Source organism: Fukomys damarensis, unplaced genomic scaffold, assembly GCF_012274545.1.
Source record: "Fukomys damarensis isolate Sample0158 unplaced genomic scaffold, DMR_v1.0_HiC HiC_scaffold_24, whole genome shotgun sequence".
NCBI lineage: Eukaryota > Metazoa > Chordata > Mammalia > Rodentia > Bathyergidae > Fukomys > Fukomys damarensis.
The window spans coordinates 5597986-5618388 of NW_022900936.1; the positions used below are offsets into that span (position 1 = coordinate 5597986).

Genomic DNA, 20403 nt, shown 5'->3' on the forward strand with positions numbered 1-20403 from the left:
GTTTTTCTTTCTTTTTTCCTTCTGTTCTCCTTCCTTTTTTGTTACAGATAATTCTCTGTCTTTTTCATGTTGATGTTGCTTTTTGTTTTGTTTTGTAGCTCCTCTTCCACATTTGACTTCCGATGATGTCGATAAAGCCTTACAAAGCTCTCCACGGTTAATGCATGCTAGAAACACAGGTAAGGCCGGCCCCGCCCTGCCCCAGGGTAAGCAGGGTGAGCTGGGGTCTGTCCTAGGGTCCTGGCTGCAGCGGCCTGCCTGCTTTCCTGTGAGGCCCTCAGTCAGAGTCGCAGCATCAGAAGGCCGAACTGGAGGTGGATGCAGGAACACTCCTGGGTGGGGAAGCCCTTGGGTGCCTGAGCACCTCCTTCCCCATCTTGGGGATCTGCAGCCTCTCTCTGCTGGATTACGCCCCTGCACTGTCGGTCCCAATATATCCGCTGCACTGACTGCAGAAACCAAAAGCATGGGTGATATAAAGAGGCCCTGAGTGATCTCCGTTTTCCCCATTTTTATTCCCAAAGGGATGTTCCCTAGGAGAAGTCAGAGTTGGGTTTTTTCCTTTCTGATACACCTTTAGGCCATCAGACTTTACTTAGAGGGCTGGTGCAGACTTGTAGATTTGCAAAAGGCAGGAGGCGGTGTCTGTTGTTTTCCTGTGAGCTTTTGTTCCAAGGGAAGCTGCTGTAACCTTGGTAGATCCGAAGTTGGTCCCTAACGCCATGCCTCCTTTGCTGTTTCTAACCTCTAGTCCTTTACTGGTTTCTACCCGTGCCTAGCCTCCTAGGGCTTTAACATTGCGCTGTGTCCCAGCTAACCTCAGTCCCGGGCTCCGGCTGACAGGCAGGGCCCGCTTCTCTGAAAGGTGCTCTTGCTTTGTGTTTGCATCCACTGCCTCCAGCTGACTGAGTCCCCACAGAAGCATGGCCATAAGCTGCTACCCCTGATGTGGCCTCGGGGGACCCTCCGAGGTGGCCCAGGACAGCTGGAAGACAAGAATGGCCAGCAGGCTTTGTCAACTTTCTCTCGAGCAATAAGCCAGCTCCTGGGCTGGCCCCACAGAGAAACACAGCAGTGTTCCAAATAGTTACCCTTTGATTTTAAAACGTGCAGTGTAAATGAGTCTCAGTGTGAATATGACCATGAAATTTCTGGTTTATCTTTGTCTTCTCTATTCAAAACATTGTGCTTTGGACGTAGCATAGAACAAAAGCTTTGAGGTTGTACTACACCTTTCTGGTTTATGTAGTGTGCATTGACCTGTTAGGGATCTCAGGGCAGAAATAACTGAAAACTTAGACAAAGTCATTCCCCCACTTAGGAAACACATTTGAGTGATACCCATATTCTGCATTTTCTGTTCATTGTACACTACACTGCTTACTAAAGTCTTTTAACAGTGAGTGAAAATTTCAGAAAAGCTCTGACTTCATTAATTCTGTTATTGTTAGGCACAGAAGTAATCAAAGAGCAGGACAACAAATTCCAAATGGACTGAAGGTTGCAAAGGGAATTTTCTCGGCCGAAGATAAGAGAGTTGACTGAAAGAGAGAAAGAAAATGTGCATTAGAAAAGAGACATGGATTAATTTTTAATAAGATCCATATAGTCTTAGGCGAAATATTTGCAATTCTTTGGTTCTACTTTCCAAGAGTGCTGTAAACTATTTTATGGGATTTTATATAATTTGGAAAAAAAAACACCATAGAATTTTTGTAAAACATGAGAGTTTAGGGGCAAAGTGGCCTCTGCACCGTCTCCTGCTCAGAACCCTGTTTCTGCTCCTTCCGGTGCTCCTTTGGCTCTCCTAGGTCTCAGGCAGGTGCCAGAGTCCCCTCCTGCCGCGTCCCAGGGCAAAGTAGATTTGGCACTGACACTGAGTTCACAGCCACGACAAAGACCTTCACGTGTTTTGTTTTTCCTTCTGTCTGCAGGGGGTGCGGCTTTTATTTTCCCAAATACTTCAGTATATCCTGAAGCTACGCAAAGAATTACAACTAGGCCAGGTATGCCAACAGCCCTGTGCCCTCGCTCCACGGACAGATGTCCGCCCACCCCGGGTCCTGCTGAGACCCCCAGGACACAGGTCCCCTGATAAAACTGCGGACCCTGGGTCTGACGTGAGTCTCCAGCAGTCTTATTGCTGCCTCTGCTGATTTGCAAACTAAATCCAGTCTGACTATGGCCTTCAGAGACTGCACAAAAGGGGTTGAACCTCTGGATTAGGGGCAAATTAGCGCCTTCCCTAGCTGCTCTGGAGACAGGCAAAGAATAAGGAAGATGTCCACTTTCCAGTTAATGGAGGGACTCCTGTGACCCTGTCCCCACAAGGGTCCCCGAGCCAGTAGGGACCAAATCCCCAGCTTCTCATGAGAAGTTTGCAGAGCAGAACCATGAATAGGTAATGTTTAGCTCTAAATCTTACCTTATTTCTTTCCAAGTAATTTCTTTAATTAGGAAATGACATGCCATTCATGCAAAAATAAACATGAATCAAGCATCTATTAGTGCCGAGCATGAAGCTGGATTCTGGGAATTTCAAGATGAACCAGACTCTGAAACGCTGTCCATCTTAGGAATGTTTGTGTGAGCTGGAAACGGTGGTGTGAGCATGTGCTCTCAGGACTCTGGGAGGCTGAGGCAAGAAAGAAGATTACAAGTTCAAGCACAGCCTGAAAGCCTGGGTGGCCATTCGGCTTGGCTTGTTTGTGTTTTGGGTGCCTCTTGCATGCCAACCACAGAGGGCACAGTGGTGAGCGAGAGCAAATGTTTGCTCAGAGTTCTAGATGTTTCAGTAGAACAAGCGGGGGCTGGAGAGACAGACAGAGACTTGTACATGTTTAACTTAGTGCTAGATTTTGCAGCGTACCCAAGTGAGTAACTGCAAACTCCAGAAGCCATTGGTGCAGAAAGGAAAGAACAACGTAGCTCAGATGGCAAAAATGAGGGCTCCACCGTGCGAGGGTCCCACTTGTGCCTGGGAGAGGGTGGAAGAGGGAGGGCTTTTCAGAGTCTGTCCCCTCAGTGGGGCCTATGACAGCCTGTCAGCTCCGTGCCCTCACTCCTGCCTCACAGCTGTGGGCATGGTGAGCCTGGGCAGCGTGGTCAGACTGCCTTAGAACTCACGCCTTCGTCCTAGACCCAGGCCAGCCCCCAGGGTGAGGTTGGTCACATGTCCGGACTGTACCTTTCTTGGCTAGGCTGGTCCAAGATGCTGGGCTGGAAGTTCTATCTTTCCAGTGGGGAATCTGGGGCCAGGGAGGCCAGCAGCAGGAATAAAGAATCTTCCCAGCTGCTCTTTGCCTGGCACTGTCCTGTGACAGCTGTGGCCACTTGGGCTGGCAGTGTTCTCTTCCCTAGCCTACAAGAATGGCTGGCTTCCGGTCCTGGGAGGCAGGGAGGAAGGGCACAGCCAGAGCATGCAAACTCCTCCCTGCTCACCATCCAGCACTCATAGCCATGGCTGACTCCTTCCAGCTTGGTTACCTCTGTCCTGCTGCGGGCGATTCCAGTGTGGACAGGACCCAGTGTCTGCGGGGAACTAGACTGGCCCTGCAGAACTCTGCCATGTACAAGGGCTGATCAAAATATACAGTGAATGTCTAAATTTTAAAAATAGTTGTTACCGTGGAAAACACATTGTCATGAATCTCCGTTAAAGTCCTCTGCCTCCTTTGGAACACACTTATCTGGTCATTCTTGGTGCTTTCTGAAGAAGCTCTCGAAATCCTTTTTTGTGACTGTCTTCACTAGGTATGATGATAAGAACATGGTAAACGCTGCTGTTGAGTGTCATCTGGTGGGAAGGCAGCTCGTACAAACATGAAACCGTGTCCTCGTCCACCTTATTCACCAGATCTCGCACCATGTGACTTCTAGATCTTTGCCAAAGTCAAAACTCCCACGAGGGAAGTGTTTTGAATCAGTTCAGGACACTGAGGCAGGCTTGGCACTGAAGATCCAGTGTCAAGACCCAGTGGAGGACTCCAGAGCTGCTTCAGAAAGGGGCAGGAAGGGTGGGATCAGTGTGTTCAAAATGAGGGAGAGTCTGAGGGGGATTCACGGCAATGATTCTATTCGTACTTTCAAAAGCACTTTAAAAAGTAACTTACTCATTTAAAAAATTGACTTAAAGCTGTCTCATGGATGCTGCCCTCTGAGCTGCAGGGCTGGGTTTGTGAGCTGCCGTTGGGATAAGGTTAAAAGACTGGGACACTGGCCAGTTGTCGTGCCCGTTGGGTGACCAGCCGGCTGGCTGCCCCACGCCCCAATGGACCCTCAGCCTACGTTTTCAGTGTTTTAGTCGATTCAGAAACGTGGTCCTCCCAGGTGTATGGAGATGCCTGGGACAGGCAAGAGTGGTCAACTGCACTGTCACTCTGAGGTGCCCTGTGCTGGCCCCGTCACGTGCCCTCTCCCAGTTCTCCAGTGCGAGTGCACTCTGTCTCTGAGGCTCTCCTTGTTTCAGAGGGCAGGCCTGCTTGCACACTGCTTCTGTGATTACGAAAGGACATACAAATAATACGCATATCACATCTGTGAAGAATTGTAAATCCCACCGAAGAAGCCAGAGGACCATTTCCCACAGGCCAGATGCATGGATTTGACCTTGGAAAAGAGAAAAGTCGGCCGACCTTGGTCCACGCACTGCCGGGCAGTCACCCTCGCAGGAGGGGCTGGTGGCTCTGACAGTCTGGGCGGTGCACGTGGTATCGGGGTGGCAGAGTTTGCCTGGTTCATTCTCAGAGCTGCAAGAGTCACAGTGGAGGGTCAAGGAGTCTGTCCCTGTCCCGGGGGTCAGTGGTGTCCAGTCCTTTCAGAAGAGGTGAACGTTGTTGGCTCTTCCTTAGAGAATCCCCGTAGGTAGAGACCCAGGTCCTGAGCCCTGCACCCTTCTTCCTGGAGTACTGTTCGAGGCCGCTCCAGCTCAGTCCCAAATCCACAGATACAAAGGACTCTGGGTGCTGACCCAGGAGCAAGCCAGGCCCCCGGGTAACGGCCGGTTTACACCAGAATCTGTCCCTTCTCTGACTGAAGAAATGTAATTGTCCTGAGTTGCTCTGGTTTGAATGAGATCGGGTTTTCTTCTCACCTACCCAGCTTCTTCCTGCTGTTCCTTCCCAACGCCGCCCTTCCTCGGTCACCTGGTCCCAGGCGGCCACCCCAGCCGACCTCTTCCCTTTGCTGAATCCAGGCTGAGGGCAAAGTGGCAGAAATGGGGACCGGTGCGATCCACGTAGTCTCGCAAACCTGGCAAGAGCCTGACCTCCTGAAGCACCACCCTCCTGGCCTCTCAGGAGCAGGCCAAGTGGAGGATCGCATTCTGCAGCCTCTTCCTGTCCCCCTTCATCACCATGACAACCGAACACGCTGCTGTGCATCTGGGATGTTATCAAAAGGGACCAGAGGGTGTAACCTGAACACAGAGCTTTGACTTTGAGGCTGCTGCTCTTTGAGTTTCTTAACTCACTCCTCCACTGGAGCTCAGTGGAGCTTGATTGCTGCTCCGTGACAGAGAATAGTGGGCCAGGGCCACTGCTCCTCCTCGGTGAGGGGCTTTGGAGAGCCTGTATCTTAGCAGAGGCCTCCAAACACTTCTTTGCTTCCCCCTAGCTCTGCTATCCCCATGTAGCTCTGCACGCACGAGCACACAGGGAAGGAATAAAGGCGGTCTCCAAATCTCCATGTGACCAATACAGGGTTTTGAAAAACTCCAGAAAGATCTAGAAGAAGATGAGAGAGAGCAGCCTAATTGTGCCAGGGTCCACTCTGTACATCCCTCCCATCCCTAGGCATTTACAGACTGGTTCTGGGCAGTGGTTCTCGGTCCTCTTCCTTTGCCTTCCCCAGTGCAGAGAGAAGACACACCTGGCCCCTTCCCTTGCAGCACCTCCAGGGTTGCGGTGACCGTGTGGTGCACGGGTCCTGCAGGGTGAGGGTCAGCTCCTGGTCCCCCAAGCGCAGCACTTGAGAAACGGAGTGGATACTGGAGGGAGAAAGGGCTGCAGAGCCCCTCTGCCCGGAGGTGGGTGGAAGGGGAACTCAGACCCAGTGGAACCCAGCCTCGTGGGAAGCGCGGCCAGGATGCTGTGCTGATCTGTGGGTGGTGGGGAGAGGGCTGGCCCAGAATCCCAAACGGATCGCAGCGTCCCAGAAATTACCGAAGGCCCTAGTGGGGGGACTGAGCAGCAGCCAGGCCCCCTCTTGGTATCTTCGTGGCTTGATTTATCAGGATCGTGGCATACAGGGTGCTTCTGTGGTTACCCCAAGCTGCCTGTGACAGTGCATTTATAAAGTTTAGTTTTTGAGGCAGGCGGCAGCTAAATCCCTGTACAGAACTTGTACAGATAAAACAGCAGAAGGAATTCCAGAGAGCAGCCTTCCCATACACAGGCCCATCTGCCAAGTGTGTGAGCTTGTTACCAGAAAGACAAAGTTGAAGAGAAATAGAGAAGGTGTTGAAGTGATTACCAGAGATTAAGTACATAATCAGTTCTTTTTGTGTGTGTGGTACTGGGGATTGAACCTGGGGCTTCCACACTGAACTAAATCCCCGGACCTTTTGTAAATATTTTATTTTGAAACAAGTTCTCCATCATTTGCCAGGGCTGGGCTTGAACCTGTGATCCTCCTGCTTCAGCCTCCCAGAGTGCTGGGCCACCACGCCAAACTTGAAATCTATTCTATTAGAAGTTCTATGCTCTGCTATCAGTAAAGGACAACTGGCAAAACATACACAGATGAGTAATTTTTCAAGCAGCCAAGAGTAGATAAAACTACTTCAGAAATGGTTCCACTTTGGGGCGCCATAGCTGATAGTTTGGCTGCCCTAGGTGTCCCTTGCACAATCGGGCTGTTTTGCATTTCGTGTTGTCACCTGCTGCAGGAGCATGTGACCAGCAGCTGATAAGTAAGGCACTGGCCCAGAAAATCACAGAGAGCCACAGAAGGGAACAAAAGCCCGCTTATCTGCCAGGGCCCTGTCTTTATGAATGTGTTAATCACCGTTCGTACAAACATGTCAAATACTTGGCTGAAAATTAGACTGGGTGTTGTTGAGGTCCCGATTTCTTTTCAGGGGAGGTAGGGCATGAGGTGATTCCTCTTACAAAGGATTTTATGAATAAAGAGTGTCAAAATATTTTTGTAGTCGTGGTTGGGCGTGTAATTTTTCCCAGTGACATCTCATGAGTAGAGCCTTTTCTGCTGTAATAAGTTAGCCACTCACCACCGCCCTTTAGCCATGTTCCTGGTTTTACACCTCAGGTGAAAGCAGTCACCCAGAGCACTTCAGGGCTTTTAAAATTCTTTACATTTTTACTGAATGCTCTGAAATCATAATCAGCACGCATGCAGATTTCTAGAAAAATGTGGAAACTGTCGTCCGTGCCCCTTGGTGTATGGTCGGGTTACCTCGCACCTTTTCAGTGACCCTGATGAGATAAGGTACGAGGTAGGGTGCTGGATTTCCAGAGAACTCCCAGCTGCCTCAGTGTTCTGGGCCAAGTTGGACAGCAAAACTCAAGGACCCATTTCTATAGCGTCGCCTTTGCCTTTTGTGCACAGGAGCCCTCTCTGCTTCTAAGTCAGGCGACATGTGCGGGTGGCCTTGTTAACAGCCACGTTTTTCTGAGACAAGTCTCTTATTTAAACTCTGGCTAACCATTTCTCCCGCCACCCTCCTTCTTTAAATAAAAAGTGTAACTGGCTGAGAATCCCTGTGCAAAATGCTCCCAGGGACTGAAGCTGAATCTCAGTTGTAACTTGATAGCAGCTGCATGTGCGATCCCACGTGCGGTCCCAACCCCAGAAAAGTGAAGCTGTGAGCGGCTGGGTGGGAAAACCAAAGATGCTGAAATGCAAAATCACCAGCTGAGAGGGAGGGTGAGCTACAGCGGAGTTTCAAAAAGAAAAATTGCCCAGCCCTTCAAAGCTCCAGAGGGTCCGGTTTCACAGACCACACGAGTTGCGAGCTCATGGCCAAACAGACCAAATGCATTAAGGCGATTCTGGGTTGGATTTCGGATTGCTTATCTTTCCTGTCCTCTCTGGGATATGAAAATAGGAAGAGACGCCTATTCTGCAACACAGTCAGGCTCTGTGAAGATGGACCCGCCAAACTGTCAGGCTGCAATGAGGTTTAAAGAGAGGCTTAAAAATAATCACATTAATAATTAACCGCCCTCCGGTTAATTTGCATAGCTGCCACCCTGTGCCTGGCTGCAGAAGGCCCCAGAAGCAGCAGGCTGCAGTGATTGTGCTTGACCTCGAACCTGCACCCGTGCACTCGGGGGCATCGTTTTGGAACGGCTCTGTGGTAACACTGCAGGTGGAGGTAGCTGGACATATCCCTCGTAGCCATATAATAACGTTTGTGGAATATATAAATGTGAAAGGAACTTGAAATAATTTAGAGCCTTGATAACCATTAACAGGACTCAAAAAGGGGTGTGGTGGTATAATTTTAGATTTGCATATGCAAAGTACAGTGAAGGTTTATGGGATAAGTGATATTATGTTATAAATACAGGGAAACCACTCATGGACTTAAGCTCTGAAGGTTATTGTTAGTGTATGGGGGGGGTAATAATATCCCAGTCTTGTAATTTGTTTCATGCAATTTTTTTTTTTTTTTTATACCGGTACCGGGAATCAAATTCAGGTCCTTGTGCTTGCAAGGCAGGCGGTAGCACCACTGAGCTAAATCCCTACCTCTCATGTGATTCATTTTAGAGAAACTCTATAAATTCATTTTTTTTAAAAAAAGGAAAAGTAAACATTTGCCAGGAGGGGGGAAAAAAACCAGACCAGTTAATACGGGCAGTATAAAATGGATAAGATTTTAAAGGAAAACAGGAGGGGAAAATGAAGGGCAGACAGCAACTCACAAATAAAAGGTAAGAAGGAAGTAATCACTTCCAAGAGGTGGGGAAGGAAAGGAGCATGGAGGTCATTGGCTGGACTTGGGGGCGGACTTGACACAGGCAGTGCTGATTCCCCCAGGGTTGAGCTGCTCTGCCTGAGCTGAGAAGATAAAAAGGAGTTGGGTGTAAAATTGTACCCACTTCAGTAGGGTCTTGGTCCCTGATCATAGGAAGATGCTTTAGGAGAGTCCACAAGCTCTGGAAGAATCTGCCAGTGGGAGTTTTCAGATGAATGAGGGAGAGGATCTTAAATCAATCAAATCTATAAAATACTCATTTGTCAATAAAACCCAAACCTGATGGAATCTACGTTGAACATTGCTTGGGATTACTGGATTTTGTGATGTAGCAGTTATTCTGAGACACAGTATAAAAACCAAGATATCTGTTGCACAAATGGCATGTTTGAGTTTTGAGTCCGCATGTGTGTCTTTTCAGATTTACCTTATGAGCCTCCTCGGAGATCTGCCTGGACCGGCCACGCCCACCCCGCCCCCCAGTCCAAAGGTACTAGACCTGCGCGTCACAGGCTGGGGTAACTGATGTTGTCGTAAATAAGTCTCTGCCTTTGGTCTGTGATTCTTCAAGACGTAGAGGGTTTGTTCCCTTGGCAAAAGCCACAACTGATCTTTAAATGCAGCGATTCTTTTCTGTTTGGATTAGAGAAACATAACAGAAAAAGCAATGAATGAGGTAGCGTTTCTTTCTTCCCTTCCTCCCTTATTCCCTCCCTCCTTCCTTCCTTTTTTTTCTTCTTCTTTTTTTTTTGGGGGGGAGGTACTGGGACTTGAACCCAGGACCTTCACACTGAGCTATATTCCCAGCCTTTTAAAAAATGTGCTATTTTAAGACAGGGCCTCACCAAGTTGCCCAGGCTGTTCTCCATCTGTGATCCTCCTGCTTCATTCTCTCAGAGTGCTGAAATTACAGGCGTGTGCCCCTATGCCTGCCTGAGGTTGTGGGGTTTGATGTGGAAAAATGCATGCTTCATGGGATGTTTGTATGCAGGTTAAGTGGCTGGTGGTTTCCTTAGTTTGGCTGTGCATAGAAGTAACCTTGGCTTCATTTCAGCCAGCAGTTCCCCTTTATGTGTTTATTTTAAACTATGACTTACTTTATAATCTGTCTTGTAAACCACCTCCAATTATCTTTCTACTTTTAGAAGAAATATGAAATATCTTTTTAATATAATAGGAAATGCCCTTTTGTGTTACAATGTCTGCATTTGATTTCATTGGAAAGGAAAATTTTCCCACCATGAGGTGTTTCTTCCTATAAGGCTATTATGTCAATCACGAGAGCCCCCGGTGGAGGTAGATGATTCTTTGATCAATAACAGCAAAGACTGGTGGTCAGATCCGAGCTGTAGCTAATGGTCTGCTTTACTTTTGGGTTTTCAGCTGCTCAGCCATCTCCTTCTGCAGTGCCCAAAACTGAAGATCAGCGCCCCCAGTTAGGTACGTTTTGGGGACAACCGTGGAGTGGATGCAGGCTTGGCAGGGATTTGTACAGTGTGTCACCTACAAATGGATTTAGCGCTGTGTTCTTCATGAATGCCCCATAGACAAAATGGACCAAACCATCAGCCTACTCCACACGTTTCCCCTGTGTGTATCGGGGTCAGTGTAGGTTTTTGGCCATGTGTTGAGAATCTGGGGAATCTGACCTCTGCCACCAAGCGCTCTCTACCAAGAAATGTCTCAGATCCTGTGGGACATCTCATCTCATGCAGGAGACAGAGGCAGGTGGTTTTGGGGTGGGGGGCATTTTCAGGCCAGAAGTCACTTCACACCGGGTCTCCGCTTTGTTTTTGGGATCTGACTTCTTTCCGTTCTGTTGCAGACCCTTATCAGATCCTTGGACCAACAAGTAGCCGCCTTGCTAATCCAGGTAAGAGCTTGTCAGTGTTTCTTTTCTTACCCGGTTGCCCTTTGGGCAGCAGTTATTTTGAAAGAAAAACTTGTACTGGTGAGAAATTTCCTTCCATCCAACAAATTTTAGTTTTAGGTCTCCTTAAATTATTCTCCTTAGTGTGTGTGTGTGGGGGGAAACAGGTTATACATTAAGATTTTAGCCTCAGCAAAGAGTATAAGCCTCCAACTCAAGCTATGATGGCCTTCCAGCTTTCTGCCATAACAGAGTACTACAGACCCGGTGGCTTCAATAACAGAAATTCCTTGTCTCACCGCTCTGGCCGCTGGAAGTCTGAGGTCAAGGTGTCAGGTGCAGCCCTTTGAGGCTGTGAGGCAGGATCTATCCTGGGTCCTCCCTGGGCTCATAGATGCCTGTCCTCTCCTCCTGTCTCTTCTCACTGTCTTTCCTCTCTGTATGTCCATCTTCATGTGCAAACTCCCCCTTTTTACAAGGACAACAGTCATGTTGAAACATAGCTCGCTCCACTCAATTTCCTGCCTGGAGGCCACATTCTGAGGTCCTGGGATTAGGACCTGAACATAAGAAGTTTGAAGGGACGCAATTCAACCCATCACCCAACGGATGAGCTGATAGGTTTTAGAAAGAGACTCTTAATCCCAGCCAGGAGACTTCCAAGTAGGATCGTCTCCCGTGTCTGTTCCTGTGAGAAGAGAGTGCAGGTTCTTCGTTGGCTCATTTGTCGCCAGTCCCTTGCCCAGGACGGTCACCTGTCCTCACATTTCTGTGCCAGCCCAATCGCTCCGTTTATTTGTATTCAGATCAGAACCAGCTGTGCTGGCAGCAGTTTCAGAAAATCGCAGCAGATTTTCCTGCCAGGGTGACACAGCCGCACTGCAAGCGGGAATGCCTGTCTCCTTCACAGCCGGGCCAACTGGGCTGGGAAACAGCAGCCGCGCAACAGAAAATTCAGGCTCACTCGGCATCCGTCCCCACGGGAGAGTGCAGGCTCTGAGAACATGAAACATCATTACTGAGCAACTGGCTGTGGAATCTTGCTTGATGTTAATTAATTCCAGGAGTATTTGTTAAGCAGTTGGGCAGCTATAGGGACTGTTTCATTTGCTGCTTTAGTCCAGGCCTGAACTAGGTGCTTGGCAATTTTCCTTTGAACAACAAAATGGCAAAGATAGAAAGACACAGGTCTTTGGCTCGGGGAGCTGTCACTTGGTGCAGAGGAACACGGGTGCTGAGGACACTGTCCCGGCCCTGCTCGCAGTGTCCCTGATGTGTCCACTAGGGGCCACATCCCCTGCGAGGGCTCCTCTCGTACCTCTGCTCAGCCTTGGATTTGCATTTGGAGACATCCAGACCATTGGAATAAAAAGAATAAACGTGGTCTCGAGATGATTATAATCAGTCAGGCTTCAGGAAGACTGATCTGACAGCCTCGCTCGGGACGGATTAGACAGGAGGAAAGTTCGGAAGTTGCAGTGCTCTGGGAATGTTAGCACGATGATGATGTGAAGTAACGGCCCAGCCGCTCCCACCCGGTGCTGCCCCCCATAGATGTGCTGAAGCCTGTGGCTCCCTTCTGGGCCTCCTACCAACCCCGGATGTTAAATCCATCCCACCGAAGAGTGATTGGAGAGGCTCGGAGAAGCCAAGCAGCATTCCCTGAGTCTGGGCCTTCTCACCCCACACAGCCTCCTACTGAACAGGAAGGGAAGAGGGTGCTCCTGGGGAATGGGGACCACAGGGCAGAAAGGAAGGACTTCCCTCCCATCAAGGGGTTGTTCAGGAGAGGGCTCTGGAGTCAGTGAGGAGGAGGAGGAGGTAGAGGAGAAGGAGGAAGGAGACCAGCTGCCCCAGACGAGACAGCATTGGCTCTGCATTCACACATGGAGTGGATTCCATGTCAGGCTGATTGTTTGGAGGATGTGGCCGGGAAGGTCACCTGTCCTGCCAGCTCTCCAAGGCACACTGCACCTCCTCAGCATGGCTGCCAGGGTGCTGGCTGTAGGCAGAGGCACATGGCCACAGTCCCAGGCCCGGCCGAAGGTCCTGGCCACCAGGGTGGGACTTGTAGTCAAGCAACTTTAACATCGAGATTTTTAGAATTTAATTTAGAATAGTGAGGCTTTCTGTCCATTTATCCGTAAGCCTTGTGTTATTTGTATGTGTGTGGCCTTTTGTGATTCTCTGATCTATTACTGAGGGTGCTTCCTCCCTCTATCTTGCCATCCTCTGATAAATAGATCTTTCATTCTTTAACAAGTACGTTGAGCTGGGCCTGGCGACACACACCTCTCATCCTAGCACTGTGTGGTGGAGACCAACTTGGGTATCTCAGTGATTTAGTGAGATACTGTCTCAAAATAAAAGCTTAAAGCTCTGTTTGGAGTTCAGTGGGAAGGCCCTGGCTTCAGTCCCCAGTCATGAAGGTTAAAAAAAAACAACAAACTCAGAAACAAAACAAAACAAAAAAAAACAAATGATGCCTCTGTTCTTCATGCAAACTCTTTTAAATCATTCTCAATGCAAAGATTTCACGCTACATCCTGCATCCACTGTGTGTAAATACATTTTCTTCATCCACCTGTTGATGGGCATATAAGCTGCTTTCTCAAACAACTGAGTCACAGTTCCATTTGACCCAGCAATGTCACCTCTGGGTATCTCCACGACTAAGGTGGTCGTCGTATTACAGGACTCAGGGACTCCCGAGTGTGGAGCAGCACACCTTTCTCTCTTGGGCCTATCAGGAGAGCACTTTTCTCCCACCAGCGGGAGAATGGCCCTCTGTGCTCACAGCCCAGCCCGCTCCCTTTCATCCTGCAGCTAGGAAGTATGTGCCACCTTTTCCTTAGCCTTAATCCTGTTATTTTAGTTTTCCACTCTAGGGAAAAATTCGCTGCTCCTTCCTGATGTCCCAAGGATGTTGTGGAGATAGAGTGAGAAAAGTACGCAGGGTTTTACCAAAGAACCGAGGACTCATAAGGAGGAGGCGGCAGTGCTGGTGGCTGACCGCTCCTGTCTTTCAAGAGCTTCTCTTTTTACTCACTGGTTTGGCCGCTTTTAGGCCTCCCTGAACCCTAAGCATTGTTGTCTCTAAAGCCCTGTTCCCTATCCTAAAGTGCACCTTATTGCATAGCCGTATGCGATCATTTTGGCAGTCAAGTAAGAATTTTAACGAATGCTGTTGAAATTTGGTGGCTAAGAGTCACTCATTCAGTATTCTGCTGGCCGCGCCTTCCCAGCAAGCGTGGGGCATCCTGGAGAATTCTGGCGCAGTGAGAAAAGGTGATTGACACGTGACGCGCGCAGTGAATTTTTTAATGAATATTCTGTGTAACCATGGCTGAGTTTGATAGCGTGTTACATTCATAGCATCACCTTAAGCATTCATGGATTTTTACGTTGATGGTTTTAGTCTCAGGTTTAGAAGCTGGTGGGTTTTGATCACAGATCGTTTAGTTCTGCATCGCAGGCGGGAGACCCCTGTCCCCCAAGCTGCTGGGAACGGCATCCACTTGGAAAACCAGCTTGCCGGCCCTTTGAGCTCTGAGTTCCCCTCTGTGCATGTAGGTCCCCCGCTGTCCAGCTCTTCGGCAGCAAGAGAGATGGGAGGGCACTTCTGTCCCCGGCCACCTTCCTGCATGTGTTTATAAGGGCAGCGGGCGAGGGCCACATTCCTCAGAGGCGAGGCCAGGGCTTGAACAGGCCCCAAGTGTTATTCTGGCTGCTTACGCAGGGCTGTGTATTTACACCAAATCTCTGGAACTGCTCTCTCTATGGAAGGAAGTCAACGCTGAATATTTATTTTCAAACAGCTGTACATGTTTACAGGGAAGCATATGTTAGACTATTAAATCCAAATTCCATGGTTCTTCCTTATTCTCGGGTCATCTGTGGAATTTTTTTCAAGTTTTCATCCTCTGGTTACAATGTATTTACTAAAACCATATGGCTCTTTCATATCATACATATTAATGAAATGTTAGAGGAAACAACACTGGAGGGAGAGCAGTTTGTATACATAGTTCCGAGAAAGCAGCGAAGGCTTCCATCATGACGAGCTACAAGCTGTTAATACATTTCAAATGTGTTGCTGGTCGGAAGATGATGCTTTCCCAATACATGTGCGAAAGAGGCTGACCTTTCCCACAAAGCTCTTGTGTGCATGACGCTCGCGAGCGTCCTTTTTCGTGTAGCCGATGCGGAAACAAGGACTTAAGAGTTTATTTGGCGAGCTATAGACCTTTTTACATCAGGAGAAGAACGATTATTAACGACTTTAACAGTTCGTTGATTCCCTGGCGAGTCACGGGTTGAAGTTACGTTTCACTGTTGCCACGTCTACTGATGCTACTTTATCACATTGTAAAAGGCATCCGGGTACTAATCCCACCGCGATGTTGGAGTGAGTCTGGGAAGAAACACATATCCCCTTCCATCCACTTTTACCTCCTAAAATCTATGTAACTCACCAACTTAGCTTCTCCTGGCCCTCAACTTGAAGGTCCATGTTTACATACTTCTCTCCCCTGGGAACCCTTCGGTCAACTGAAGTATTGTAACACTGGCCAGAGTGATGCGCTTAGATTTCCCCGTTTGAAGGAGACATTAAAGCTGTCTCTATAGGCTTTCGGTGGGACCTTGTACCCCTGCTAAGTGAGACCTCGGGGAAGGACAGTTATGACAAGGCAGGCTCTCCTCTGGCTGCCCAAGAAGGCTTGCCGTGGCCCATGGGTGCAGGGCGTCTTTGGGAACCTCTGCCTAACACAGTTGGCTCACATGGGGCAGCGTGTGGATTTCCACAAGGATGCATTGGCTTCCGTACCAGAAATGGGCAATCTCCTTGGAACCGAGCCAGCTTTTTTCTAAACTTCCTCGTTTTGAGTGGCTTAATTCTCTTCTAGGAAAACTTGTGACAGGATTGTTTTGTGAGCACCAGCAAAATGTTATGTTAGAAATAATGATGTTTACTTCCATTCTCTATCTTTTTCCATAAACGTTTAGATGTTCATTTCCTCAGTCTGACTTTTATTATTTTACGTGACCTAGCCAACATAAATGGTAGAAAGTCATCAATGCTATTCCCCAGAAGGGCATTTGCTGCCTCAAAACATAGGAAAAAAATAGCTCTTTCATTCCTAAAACTCCAGATTGATCTCGCTGCTCTTTGCAGGAAGTCATAAATGGGTGGAGTCACGCTGACCTTTGTCCGGCGTGAGTTGCCTCCATTGCACCAAGGATTTAGGTTTGTTAGCTCAGCCCTGTGGGAAAGGACGGTGGCCGTCTTAGGCCAGGTTTCCTAGATGCAGAGCTGGCGTAAGGAGACGGCGCAGGCTACTCATCTAGGTCGTCTTCTCCGGAGGGAAGGCGTGAGGGAGAGCTTCCTTCAGCTGGTTCTCTCCTTGAGGAGAGGGCAGCCTGTGCTTCCCTGTGTTGGTCTGGCCGTGGGGTTTCTGGGGTGGACGCGGCAGCCCCTGTCCAGCCAGGCCAAGTTGTCTGGGGACACGGGCAGCCAGGGCCCAAGAGCAGCCACAGCCCAGGGACAGCACAGGCCCCGGCTGCTCACCGGGTCGCCCGCTTCTGTGGCGGGAACCACTTTTCCCCCAGAACTGGTTCTCACTGGCGCTGTGTGTCCCCTGTCGCCCTCAGGCAGCGGCCAGATCCAGCTGTGGCAGTTCCTTCTGGAGCTCCTGTCCGACAGCTCCAACTCCAACTGCATCACTTGGGAGGGCACCAACGGGGAGTTCAAGATGACGGACCCTGACGAGGTGGCCCGGCGCTGGGGCGAGCGCAAGAGCAAGCCCAACATGAACTATGACAAGCTCAGCCGCGCCCTCCGCTACTACTACGACAAGAACATCATGACCAAAGTTCATGGCAAGCGCTACGCCTACAAGTTCGACTTCCACGGGATCGCCCAGGCCCTGCAGCCTCACCCCCCCGAGTCGTCCCTCTACAAGTACCCCTCGGACCTGCCCTACATGGGCTCCTACCACGCCCACCCGCAGAAGATGAACTTTGTGGCCCCCCACCCTCCCGCCCTCCCTGTCACCTCCTCCAGTTTCTTTGCTGCCCCAAACCCGTACTGGAATTCCCCGACTGCGGGCATCTACCCGAACACTCGGCTTCCTGCCGGCCACATGCCTTCCCACCTGGGCACTTACTACTAGTGACCCCACGGAGGCCTCTCCTGCCCCCGGGCCGCCACCACAGATCGCCAAGGACTCTATGGGACAACAGGGGTCAGAAGTGCCTCGAGAGGGAAGAGTAACTTGGCTGGGGCTGGGAAGGGGTCCGGGAGAGAGTCCTAAAGACTCACAGCGGGAGGGAGTCACTAAAGTATTACTAGAGACACCACGGATGCTCGAAGTGTAATGAACACGGACGTGTCACCTGCGGCCACCCTTGCTGAGGACGCGGAAGCATGAAGTCGAAAGCACGTGTGCCGGAGGGTGTGGCCTTAATAGTGTAGAGCCATAGAGTAGAGTTTGGGGTCCGGCTCATGAGAACTGGGATCCAACTAAAGCAATAGAGGTAACACCGTCTTGGCCGAGTGTCACGGAAGGAAAACTACCTGTATTTAAAAACAGAAACATATCAAACCCGAAACAAAACCAGAAGACCAGAGAGAGACTGGCCCCACATGGAAGCTGGTGTGGGACTCTGCCTCTTGCTGTTTGGGTTGGAACTGGACTCACCCCCTTCGAAGGGAAGCGAGCAGCCCTCTCCGACTGTGAAGACGACCAGTTTCCATCCCCTCTGCAGTATTTCAGGAACCATGAGCCAGGTGTTGGACTGAGGATGTGAACAGAGAGTGAGTGTGTGACGGACACAAAGCAGGAGGAGGAGGAGAAACAGGAGGAGGAGGAAGAGGAGGAAGGGGAAGAGGAGGAGGAGGAGGAAGTGGGAAGGAACTCTGGGTTGAGGACAGTTGAGGCCATGGAGAGTGAGCAGTGGGGCCCCGTGGTCTAAAGTAGTCAGTGTTATACCAAAGCCAGTGTTAGGAGGAAGGACGCAGCCTCATGGAGGGAGGGGAAAGTGGAATTCAGGACCAAAACTGCGCATCTCTTTTTATCTTTGTCAAAAGAAAATTTAAACTGGAATTGTCTGATATTTAAAAGAAACGTTTAGGACCTCAGCATTATGGGGGCTCTGTCCCCACAGAGTCAGGTAAGAGATGGCCTCTGTGGCCACCACAATCAGAGATCACGTGTGCAAGAGAGGTAGGCTCCAGTTTTCCTTTTCGAGTCGCGAACGCTGTGCGTTTGTCAGAACAAAGTATACAAGTCAACGGGGTTTTTTTTTCTTTTTTATATAATAATTATATAACTTATGCATTTATACACTACGAGTTGATCTCGGCCAGCCAAAGACACATGACACAAAAAAGAGACAATCAATGATATAATGTGGCCTTGAATTTTAACTCTGTATGCTTAATGTTTACAATATGAAGTTATTAGTTCTTAGAATGCAGAATGTATGTAATAAAATAAGCTTGGCCTAGCATGGCAAATCAGATTTACAAAGGAGTCTGCATTTGTACTTTTTAGTGACAAAAGTTGCCTAATAGAAACTTGTGCCAAATGTTAAGGGTTTCGTGTTATCATTTTTCATTTTGGGAACTAACACAGCTGAACCCCAAGCAAGCAGGATTCCCCTTGCACACTCTCGTAGTCCTCACCTCCTCTCGTGTAACAGAAAGACCCCAAGTTTCACCTTGGAAACTCCATTTCATTCCCAGAATGGAAAAGCTCCTCTAAAGCTGAAGTTGAATTGAGAGAAATTGCAGTTTAGCGCTGCTCACAAATCGCCCTAATTCCTGCTAGGATCCTAAAGCATTTGTTGAATAGTGAACAAGACACTGCTCTTAGTGCAAGCTGTATATATTGTTACTATTGCTAAGTAAATCACCAGGGGAAACTACAGTTTCCCACTTCGAAGCAGCAAGGGACAGCTTCTAAATTTACTAGTTAGTCTCTGTCTCAAAGCCTCTCACCGGCTAGATGGTTGCTGTGATGTTCCTACAGTAGAAAGGGCCAGGCACTGTGGCTTGGGGCTTCCCAGCCTTGGGCCAGAGTTCCCAGCTTTCTGTTATGATCCAAAGTCCATTTCCGGGCTGCCTTTTCTCCCCTATGTGTTATAAGTGCTACCCACTTTGGCCAAGGTGAAGGGGACAGCAGCAGGAGTGACCCCAGTCACCTACAAAAGGGAAAAAGCCTCCACACCTCCGCCCACCTAAATCAGCTGCTGAACTGGCTGTTTCATAGCAGGGCCAGGCTTGTTTTGCACTCGGTAATCTGAACTCGCCTGACCTCTGTGCTGTGGATGTGTCCGCAGTGGTCTGGTCTTGGTATCGGTAGGTTATGGCTTCACAAACTTCAGACGCGCCTCATTACTGGGACTGAAGGGAAGTCCAGCCACCAGTCACCTGCAGCGGCTTGGGAAAGACACACAACATGCCTGTAGGGGGAGAAAAAAAAGAAAAGGAGAAGAGCTAGCCACTATGGGGTGACCCACATGGTTCTAATGGAAAAGACCAGTCATTTTTTTCTTTTGGAATACAAAGCCAGACACACCTACACTCTGCAGATACTAAATACAAATGTACTTGGACAGTCACTCTGTTCTTCAAGATTATGAGCAAAATAATCAAAACAAGGCCTGGTTTTCACATGCAAGTCTAACAGATGTTTCCAGTTAGATTCCTACCCCACACCTAGTCAGGTTATTAGCGAGTCTCAGGCCATCATGAACAATGAGGAATAACTTTGGGATAACAGGATAATGTTGAATTCCCCCAAATAAGTAACTTTTCCACTGTCTTGAGATAGCATTGTGCACCACTCTGGTCATGACCAAGTTAAATTCCAGAGCCCTCCCCAGGTCACCATCATTGCACAGCCTTACCTTGGTGATCTTGGCTGCTCTCATTTCCACGTGTGCCCTAATTTAGGATCACGATCCCTATACAACCTCATTGCCACTGGCAAGGGATTTGTCAATGGTCTTTCTACTTGAACTTGGCGAAATCCCAAAGTCTCAGTCCACACCTTATTTCTGGTCCCAGTTTGTTGGCCCCATTACGAGCTGGGGTGGGTGGGGTGATGGGATTTGTCAACATTGGTGCAGTGGCTGAAGCACTTGTCCCCCAGGAGGCCAGCCTGGGCAGACAAACTTGCAAGCCGGGAAGTGACGGCATGAGGGAAACCCGATGTCCTGGGGACCCCAAGCCACCCTCACCAGTGGGAAGAGAACATCCATTGTTGAAAGCCCAGTTTTGCTTCTCTGCGAAGAGTCCACCCTCATACAATTATATGATCAGAAGCATTTGTGTTGAGTGGTACTGCAAGTTCTGTGCTTTCTCTTTATTTTAGCCTAAATTTCAAAAGTCAAGATGTCTTCCCACCCAGTGGCAAAGGCTGGCTGTAGAAATGGGAAGAATAATGACGAGCACCTCCTTATTTGTGGCATGGCAGTGGTTTGCAAAGTGAGGCCAGTGATCAGCAGTCTCGGCCATCCAGGAGCCTGTGAGACAAGCACATTTCCAGGTTCAGCTGATTATACAGGGCCCACCCAGAATCACTAT

General features: G+C 49.1%; 1 protein-coding gene and 1 long non-coding RNA gene across 7 annotated transcripts in view; one reads left to right on the forward strand and one right to left on the reverse strand.

Annotated features, from left to right (window-relative positions):
• Erg (ETS transcription factor ERG) overlaps window positions 1–17431 on the forward strand; it is a 213808-nt gene extending 196377 nt beyond the window's left edge. For 5 of the 6 annotated variants that reach the window (XM_010636545.3, XM_033768084.1, XM_010636547.3 and 2 more), the window contains 6 exons: window positions 99–179; window positions 1935–2006; window positions 9363–9431; window positions 10325–10381; window positions 10767–10814; window positions 16464–17431. In XM_010636545.3, the coding sequence (XP_010634847.1) occupies window positions 99–179; window positions 1935–2006; window positions 9363–9431; window positions 10325–10381; window positions 10767–10814; window positions 16464–16984 (848 nt within the window). In that variant the 3' untranslated portion in view covers window positions 16985–17431. The remainder of the gene's footprint in view (window positions 1–98; window positions 180–1934; window positions 2007–9362; window positions 9432–10324; window positions 10382–10766; window positions 10815–16463) is intronic. The other variant, XM_010636546.3, reaches the window with a different exon arrangement.
• Window positions 17432–19052: 1621 nt separating this feature from the next.
• LOC104870781 overlaps window positions 19053–20403 on the reverse strand; it is a 9064-nt gene continuing 7713 nt past the window's right edge. Inside the window, exon 2 of the long non-coding RNA XR_782617.1 lies at window positions 19053–19277. This is a non-coding gene — a long non-coding RNA (uncharacterized LOC104870781). The remainder of the gene's footprint in view (window positions 19278–20403) is intronic.